The sequence below is a fragment of the Typha angustifolia genome, chromosome 2, assembly GCF_048772165.1.
Source record: "Typha angustifolia cultivar Huaian chromosome 2, ASM4877216v1, whole genome shotgun sequence".
Taxonomy (NCBI): Eukaryota; Viridiplantae; Streptophyta; class Magnoliopsida; order Poales; family Typhaceae; genus Typha; species Typha angustifolia.
Genome location: NC_133240.1, coordinates 6,327,536 through 6,337,300, shown reverse-complemented (window position 1 = coordinate 6,337,300; position 9,765 = coordinate 6,327,536). Strand labels below are relative to the sequence as shown.

At 31.8% G+C, this 9,765-nt stretch overlaps 1 protein-coding gene across 1 annotated transcript; it reads left to right on the top strand.

Moving 5' to 3' along the window:
- The first annotated feature begins 7,547 nt into the window (after positions 1–7,547).
- Positions 7,548–9,765, top strand: LOC140768302 (peroxisome biogenesis protein 16). The gene is made up of 8 exons (XM_073108555.1): positions 7,548–7,738; positions 7,835–7,892; positions 8,158–8,374; positions 8,473–8,750; positions 8,843–9,111; positions 9,207–9,274; positions 9,357–9,418; positions 9,538–9,765. The coding sequence occupies exons 1-8, from the start codon at positions 7,670–7,672 to the stop codon at positions 9,597–9,599; spliced, it is 1,083 nt and encodes a 360-aa protein (XP_072964656.1). The 5' UTR covers positions 7,548–7,669; the 3' UTR covers positions 9,600–9,765.

The following is a 9,765-nucleotide window of genomic DNA, read 5'->3' as shown; positions in this document are numbered from 1 at the left end:
ACAACAAACCATCGCCTATTGTTTCTATTTTCACACCTTTTATTAAAACAATATCTATTTTATTAGTTGTCTATTAGAATTTATTAAAAAAATATAAATTATTTTACTCTTATTTTAAAGCAAATTTGAGGGCAAATAGCTATTTGAATATGTTACGTTAGAAAATGAAAGATATTAAAGCGTCACAAAATATAAATAGAATTAAATTTATTAATAAAGTGACCACACATAATATGTCTAAAACTTAGGTCACTTTTTTAAAAAGAATAATTACAAAATAAACACAGAAAACTTCTAAAATATCATAAACTTACAATCTTTTTAATAATTGCCATCAGAATTATTGAACTCTTTCAAAACAGTCCTCCCTTTAAGTTAGAACTAATCAATCACAATCAATTAAATTCAAATTTGGCTATTTAACTTTTGTATAGATTTTAAAATGATTCTAATGCCATCAAAATCATAGTACAAGAAAATAACTTTTTGGTTAGTAAGAAAAAGACATTTTTATCGATTTATATACATCTTAGTCAAGAAAAATTCAACCATAGTGGCAATTATGATATGAAGTCTTGAGTGGCAATTATGTAAAAATATTCAAAAAGAAAACATAAGAAAAGAGATATTACACAAATTATTTTAAAAAAATAGTTTAAAAGCTATCTAATACTAAATATTTTAGTCGTTTATACGTGCTTATTGACTTTAATAATAATCTATTAAAACATTTTATAAAAAAATTAAAATAAAAAAGGTGGTAATTCCGATATTTTATAGAACGTAGTGGCAATTCTGATATTTTGAAAGTTTTGGGTGGTGATAATGTAAAAGTGCCGGAAAATTCGTTGTGGAGACAAATGGGGACTGCCACGTAAGCCGGAATGCCACTTGGCTCTACTCCCTGAATAATTTAATATTTTCTTTTGGCTTCCTACCAACTGTCTGATCACTCTGATGCACTGATGGTGTGACACACATGGGAAAGGGGCTTAGAGATCTCCGGCAATCTCAGCCGTCGGATCTCATCTCTGTGGGTGATGCATAATATATATATATATGGCCAAAATTACAGTGATTGGAAGAACAAGGAGTTAGGTGATCGATGAGTCTAGTTGGACAATTGCACAATAATGGTGTTCTTTATCACCAAAATGGGAAGTAGGGCCAGTGCAAACAGAGTGGTAGGCATGAATGAATTTTGCCCAACTTTATTTGTCTGCCTCAGATTGGACCAATGGTAGATAGTTAGGACCACAAAAATTTATTATCACTCTCTAAATTATCTCCATTTTTTTTCCGACGTATATGTCTGATCCAATTTTATTTTTTTAAATTTAGAGGTTTATTGATGCGATATGGGTTAGATCGGGTAAAATCATGGGGATATTAGGCTCAATGGATTGAGTCTAGTTATCTTATTTGCTTAGTTAGAGTATTACTAGGTTAAGATTTTATTTAATTAGCTAAATTCAACTCTGTGCAGTTTTGGAAAAATATTCGCAGAATATTCTACAGATATTCGAATAGTATCAAACTAATTGGACAAGATCGGTAACCTCTAGATCTACAACTTTAGTATTCACTACTTCTCCAAAGTTCGAAATATATTTGCAGCAAAACGAAGGGTTAATCTGAGAAGATAAGGAAGACTGGTTTAGTTAAATTTATTTTAGACCTTTTGATTTAAACTCTATAAATAAAGTCTTATGGCTTGTATCTTAGATATACTTTGAATGAAAGATTAATTAGCTTTTGCCCTAAAATCTTTCTCAACTAGGCCACCGGCCTCTATATCTCTCCCCTCTTTCTTTATCAACCAGCGCCACCTCTTCCTCTTCTGCCGATCTCCCTAATCCTGTAGGGCAGACCTACTTTTCCCCCTTCATCTCTCTATCTTAATCATCTCTATCTCCCATATGATTTTTACTACAGTTATAGGCCAATTATAATCTTCAACCATCTATTGCATCCGCAAACCACCACCACCATCATCTATTGCAGAGCCACCTCTATCAACTACTTGGCCTCTACTCCATCATCACCTCTATTTTATACCTAGAAATCTGTTCCCCCACCCACATATCCCAAATCACGTGTAGAATTGAATCTCAACCGCTACGAATCGGATCAAGTCAATTCGTAACATTTATATACTTTTTTTTTTCTTAGTTCAAGGTATATATATATATATACACACACACATACGAGGAGAAGTCATTTTTGTCTATACAAAATTTTAAATGGTGGGAATTTAATGTTCTATTCAATTTTTAAAATTTTTTGGGTGTGCACCCTTGATTTGGACAAACTAATGATCTCACTTTAATCGTAAGTATAAAGACCGGATAAACTAATGATGTAAAATATATTTAACCCATTTTTAATACATTAATTTTCTAACATTAGTTTTTTAACCGACAAATATTATATATAGAATTTTGATACCCTTGAGCTAAGTGTTTTTAAAATTAAGATAAAAATAGAAGGGGAATTAAAAGAAAATTGCAAGATTAGAGCGATAATTACGCATGTAATAGTTTGTGGACAATAATAAAGACAAAACACAGTGTGCTTTCAATAGAGTTTTTGTTTAAACATTAGATCTTCTTCTAGGGTTTTGACAATCTATACAAACTATTATGTCTGTTTCCCCCTATGACAGTCATTGTTCATGACATTTATTGTGGAAGCTACATCAACTTGGCAAATTTGGTTGGACAAAATAATTTCCTTCTTTTATATACCAAGGTTGGTAAATTAATTAAAAGATAATTACAACTAGTTCCTTTTTTCCTAAATATAAAAGGATAAATTGGTAATATTCACTTGGAGGTAATTGTTTCCATTGGCCAAACTAAAATTTCAAATCCAAAATTTTAAATTGGTGGATAACTAATTAAATTTGTCGATATCAATTGAAATAGAGTAAGAGTTGAGTCAAAGGGATGGATGGGTGGTGGAGGTAGTAGGTGGCCAAGGGTTTAGATATTAATTGAGTAATTAATTTTGTATTTAAGATAGAGAGAATGGATTCTCTCCAACCCTGGCTGTATAATTTCCTACAGTCTGGAGGATCTATTATTAATGTTATAAGCTAGGAAATTTTATAACTTACACCCTGCAGTTTGCATTTAGGAATTAAAATACCTAAAATATTTGTTGGCAAAGTTTTATTCTAGAGAGTATAACCATATTATTGTGGGTAAGTAGAGTTATAGAGGGGGCATTATAGTTATTGTGCATATATAGGAATAAGGCAATATTTATTTTTTTTAATTATTGATTTTGTATAAATCATAATCACCTACATAATTATAGGCTAAATAAATGAGGTATTTTTACGATATATAAGTTAGATAATTAGACTAATTTTCTTATGAAACGGAATATAATGAGTCTAAAGTACAAACATATAGTAGTTTAGTGAAAAATTTACTAAATATCAACTATAATGTGTGGCATATATTAACGTTGATTGTTTTGAACGAAAAATAACTTTATTATGAACATGTTCATATATATATATGAAAAATGATGTATCTATTTCCATTAAAATTTAAATTGTCAACTTATGTGCTCTATTTTCCCATGTCCTCTTAACCTCATCAAATTGAGAGTTTCTTAGCATAATTACTTTGCACCAACTCGATTAATTTTTATTAGACATATATATCTGCATTAATTATAGTTGGATTTTTCTAAACCATTTTTGGTAAAAGATGTGCAGGTTGAAGGTTACCGAGTCTAATCTCTGATATCGTTAGCAAATTCAACACTTCTATAGGCCATGAGCTAAAGCCTAGCTCAATACAGTCGTGGATATGATTTGGGTTGCGGACTGGATCAGGTTTAGAGTTTTTGACTTGATTCAGTCTAATTAATTAGGTGGGTCAAGAAGCAGAGGATGGAGAAGAAGAGAGAGAGGTCAAGTACGATGACAAAAAGGGAAAAAAAGTTCTCCAGAAAAGAGTAGGAGAAGGAAAAGAAGCAGACGGCACTAATTTCGTACCAAACATGAGATTATGCGGGGCCCACGAGACTAATCCAATCTCATCTTTATATATATATATATATATATATATATTAAATACAGTTGGATTTTCCTAAACCACCTCTAGTTTGAACGTTACCGAATCCAATCTCTGATATCCATAGCAAATTCAACACTTCTATTAACTCGAGCTGAGCTAAAGCCTAGCTCAATACAATCATGGATATGATTTGGGTTGCGCATTGGCTCAGGCTTAGGGTTTTTGACTCGATTCAGTTCAATGCTCGCTAAGCAGTCTAATTAATTAAGTGGGTCAAGGAGCTGAGAATAGAGGAGAAGAGAGAGATCAAGTACGATGACAAAAAAGGAAAGAAAAGTTCTCTAGAAAAGAGTAGAAGGAAAAGAAGTGAAGGACACTAATTTCGCACCAAACATGAGATGATGACAAAAAGGGAAAGAAAAGTTCTCTAGAAAAGAGTAGAAGGAAAAGAAGCGGAGGACACTAATTTCGCACCAAACATGAGATTATGCGGGGCCCACGAGACTAATCCAATCTCATCTTTATATTCTTTAAGCAGTGCACCCTCGAGATCTTTGGAAGAGAGAAATGAGTTGGATCAAATATTATGAGCTATTGGGTTGGGCTATTAACTGTGGACACAATTCGAGCTCTAATTTGCTTACTTTATTTATAGAGTTTACTAATGGTAAGCACAACTAAATTAGATTATGATGAAGATCATGTTATATTTTTTACTTCTATATTACTTGTCTCTATATTTGATGTATAAGTATTATTAGGTCTTCATATTTGTTAAGCTTATTCTAGTAGCTTAGTGGAGTTGAGATCTGAGTTTTATATGTAACATTAAAAAAAAGTGGAGGGTTAGTGGAATCTCTTTGATATGAGATAACATTTGAAAAACATAAATTATGATTCCAATTGGTTTGGGTCTAATCTTGAATGCAGAAAAATAGACTCATTTTTAGTTTTATTTTGAGTATCTTAAACTATTTGCATATAAAATTTTTTAAGAATAATTTTATGCATGTAAATTAGATACATATATATAACTTTACTCGTATTCTGTTGTTCGGCTATAAAATATAATTATTACCTTGAAAAAATTTATGCAAAACTTTGTGTTTGATTACTAGACATGAATAAATATATTAATCGTACTCAATATCTTCGTTAGAAACATAATTTTACCTGTAATAAGATTTTATATATAATTTATCACGTGATTTATTTTATATAAGATTTGACCAAAATATGTATAGAAAAACTATTTGGTTGCAAAATATATTTAAGAAAATTCTAATTCATGAATAAGTATCTATCAGAACTAACTATTACCTAAATGTTTAGTTATAAGCTAGGCTAAAAATATAATAATTATTTTTTATATGAAAAAATGATGATATACACTGAAGATGGACCAAAATGCCTTTTTACCCATTGACTTTGAAAAATGGTATTATTAAATTGAAGCAATGGTTAAAGTTAAAAAAAAAATCTAGAATTAATAAATATCATGTAAATATACTATTTTTTTTAGCAGTGGTAATATTTTTTTTGGTATTTTCAAATAGTTTTCAATATTGCAAAATTCATAAAAATAAATAAATATTTATTGTAGTCTTATAACATGGGTTTATAAGCATGCAAGCTAGCAACCACTTTATAAGTTATTATGAACTTAATAAGTTGTAAATTTATTCAAAATATACTAAAAAATATTTGAAAACCTATTTTATGATTTACATCCCCCTATTTGAGATTTTTGCAACCTGACCCCTCTTTTTCTTTTATAATTCTCATTCAACACTATGTTATTTTAACTAACTAATGTCGACCAAATTACTAAAATACCCCTAATATTCTCTATTATTTTTTATATCCTTTCACCATTTTCCCCACATATCTCCCCCATTGTCGTCATTGCCGTCGCCGCTTCCACCACCTTTACTATCTTCCCCCTCCCCTTCCCCCTCCTCCTCCTCCTCTTCTTCTTTGGGAAGAAAAAAGGGATGACGAAGATAAGGGCAAGTTAGGTATTTATAAATTTTGCAATTTATATGGCAAAAATATGATCTAAATATAGATTGAGTACTCTTCGAGCTATTTTTATCTCTAACAATACCTGACCGAGAGGATTCACTTTGTCACGGAGCTTAAACTACCAATGCCAGTTGAGACGTAAAATATTAATTAAAAAGCCTAAGTAGAAGCATTTTTTTCTACTTTCTTTTATTCTCCTCCTTAATTAAATTAGAATACACTTCTAATCATCTTATGATATTCTTATATACTCTATCTTATAAGCCCTAGTTTACTTTAAAATAACTTTTTTCTTATTCTGAAATATATCTCTTTGTTTCAAAATAATATTTAAACATCATAATAACTCTCTTCTAAAATATAAATACTATTTATAATTTTATTTATTAATTATTATTATCAAAATAAAATATTTATTTTAGGAATAATTATTTTTATGTTCGCTAGTATTGTAAAATAAGGGTGTAATAATTATCTTCAATATGATATAGAGTGAAGTAGAAGATAACAAACATATATTTTATTTTAATGAAATTATGGTAAATATCCTTTGATTTGATATAAAGTGATTTAATGAAAAATATATCAAGGGTAAATTGATAATTATATTAGTGTGCGGTATAAGATATAATTTTAATAAATAGTATTTGTTTCAAGAGTAGGGCTATTATGATATTTAGCTAGACTAAGAAGTTGTATTTATTCTTAAAGTGAACACCGTCAAAATTACATCTCATATAACACACTACTCTAATTACTAATTTGCACTTAGTATTTATTCTATAAATCCACTTTATATAAAATCAAATAGTATTATAATAATTTCATAAAAAACAAAATATATATTTTTTTCATTTTTTTATTTTATACTGCATTAAAGTTAATTATTACACTCTTCTTTCAAAATATAAATAGACATTAAAATAACTTAGAATAAATCCATATTTTTGGTACTAATAAATAGTGAGAGGAGAACTTCTCTTGAATAAGATCCATTTTATGTACTATTTATCCACTAAAGACTAGAGTTCTTTTTATTAAGCTAGAACTCTTTTTTATTTTTTTAACCTAAATAAAATACCTCTTAAATTTATAATCAAACGGGGTCTAATTCACTCACTCACCGTAACCATAAATAATGTATTAAAATAATTAGCATTTTAATTTAAAAAAAATTATATACACAAAGCGCTGATTAATTCGGTATTTTATAATCAGACAAACATACTGAACTGATTAGTATTTTTACTTAGAGATAAAACACTAATTAATTTAATATTTTTATTATGGCTATAAAAAATTAGATTTTATTTAGTAATAAGTTTAAGGAGTAATAAAATTAAATTGGAAGAGGGCTAGTTTGATAAAAAAAACTCTAAAAGGCTACATATAAGTAGTACTATTCACAGCCATATCGGCCCAACAATTCTGACTCCCGACTCGCGTGTCAACGCTCGGGTTTAGCCTTCGGACCACTTCGATCCCACCACGATAATATCATAAAACAACTCTCGTCGCCGAACAAAATTAAAAATTTCCAATAGGAGGAGGACGACGAACACCATTAAGCCTGCGAAGGAGGAAGAGGAGGAGGAGGAGGAGGAGCCGCCATGGAAGCCTACAAGCTCTGGGTCAGGACGAATCGAGAGTTCGTCCACTCCCTCGAATCCTTAGCCAATGTATGCTCGATTCCTCTCTTCTCACCCGAATTCCTCATTTGGGTCCTCGTAAAATCACGTGATTTGATTCGTTTTCTTCACTAATCGCTCTCCCAGGGCATCACGTGGCTTCTCCCGGAGCGCTTCTCCAATTCCGAGATCGTTCCCGAAGCAAGTAAGCTCTTTTTCATGAGTTTGTAGCATTTGATTGAGTTGGATAGAAATCTTTAGCGTTTGAATTGGTAAATTTGGAAAAAGGTTCGATTTTGGGAAGTAGGTTAATAGCATATAATAGCTTTGGCATAGTCAGTGCAAACTCTTCTTATAATCTTATATCATCTGGTAGAATTACATTGAGATTTGCACGTTTTGAGGCGGTAAATTTGCAAGAGAGTCTAATTTGATAAGTGGGTAATTGATGATTTGAATTGCTTTTACAGTCTATGCAATTTTGGGCATAGTCAGTTCTGCGAACCAACATATCATTGACACAGTTCCCACAAGAGGAAATCCTCGGGCCTCTGGGGAGTCGTCTTTTCCTTGGTCTTTACTCGTCTCGACACTCAAAGATGCGGAGACTGTTGTTGAGGTTGCTGCCCAATATTATTTTGGTGAAAATGGCAAGTGGAATTTTCTCACTGTCACCGAGGGAGTGAAGTAAGATTTATGCGTCATTAGTTAGTTTATTGGCAGGAACTGTTTCATCTTGATATTTCTTATCATGAATTCATGATGTTTTGGTTGGTCCAATTCAGGGCATTGGTTAGGTTTGCTGCTTTCCATGATAGTGGGTACAAGATGCTTTTTCAAGGAGGGGAGTCAGTGAATGAGAGAAGCCTAGACGTATCAGGAGGCCATCATGGCAGGTCTGGTGGATATCGGATGAATAATTCTACCCAAGATTGTAATGTCTTTGTTCCAGCTAGTCTAGAAGGGAGAGCTATGTCTGCACTGAGCAGGTTTGGAGAGAAAGCGAAGAAGGTCTCGGATCCATCGTCGTTGAACAGGATTCGCCGCACTTCCGAGGCTTCTAGTAATGCTTAAATCTGTTTTATGATGGGGTTTGGAGTACACATGTTATTGTCAATTATGAATGTTCACTGTGATACATTATCTGTCTTGCAGCTGTGTTGGTTGGAAAGCCTACAATACTAAGCATCTTGTCTGAAAGAGGGCTTTCAGGCCGTTTATTTTTGGCAGGGGAGGCTCTTTCAATCTTGAGACCTCTTATATATGTGATGTTTATTAGGAAATATGGAATTAGATCTTGGACTCCTTGGTTAGTTTCACTGGCTGTGGACTTGACTGGTATGAGCATTATTTCATATGCTACTAGTCAACATTGTGGAGGTGGAGATAGACTTTGTCAGCTTTCGACCTCTGAAAAAGATGAGGCAAGTATATTTGATTTTGTTGAGAATTGAGATGGACCCTTTTTTAACTTATTTTGTTCTGATATTGGTGGATGCGTATTATGTGGCTTGATCAGTTGAAAAGACGAAAGCTGATATGTGCACTTTACATCATGAGAGATCCATTCTTTACCAAGTATACCAAGTAATGGTCACATATCCTTATGCTAATCTCAATTTAACAATTGATTATTGTTGTCTCCCTGCCTTACACATTGTATTCTCAGGCATCAACTGGAGAAGGCCGACAGATACATGAGCCCAGTACCAATTATTGGGTTACTTACAGGTTCACATGACTTTATTCTCTTCTAAGATCTTTATTTTACTCTGCAATAACATGTTATATTTTATTTTCAAGTTTAAAGTTGTACATCATTGGTAATTCTTGCTTCATTTTTTGTGCAGCTAAACTTGTAGAGCTAATTGTTGGAGCTCAGACACGTTACACATATACATCTGGTTCATAAGAGAAGCAAGCAAAAGCTGCAAAACATCGAGCCTTGTTATTTGTGTTGGCCATGATACATTTGGTTACCTTCTGGTATATGCACTAGTTTCTGAAGCCTTTAGGAAACAAAATTTGCTATACACATTCTCATTTTTCCAATTGAGATTTATGCAATTTGCAAGAAA

Excerpts from the sequence above, each read along its gene's own strand:
- LOC140768302 (XM_073108555.1), top strand. The coding sequence starts at position 7,670 with ATGGAAGCCTACAAGCTCTGGGTCAGGACGAATCGAGAGTTCGTCCAC. Across the intron at positions 7,893-8,157 it reads CGAGATCGTTCCCGAAGCAA|TCTATGCAATTTTGGGCATA; the intron begins GTAAGCTCTTTT and ends TTGCTTTTACAG. Across the intron at positions 9,275-9,356 it reads TTCTTTACCAAGTATACCAA|GCATCAACTGGAGAAGGCCG; the intron begins GTAATGGTCACA and ends TTGTATTCTCAG.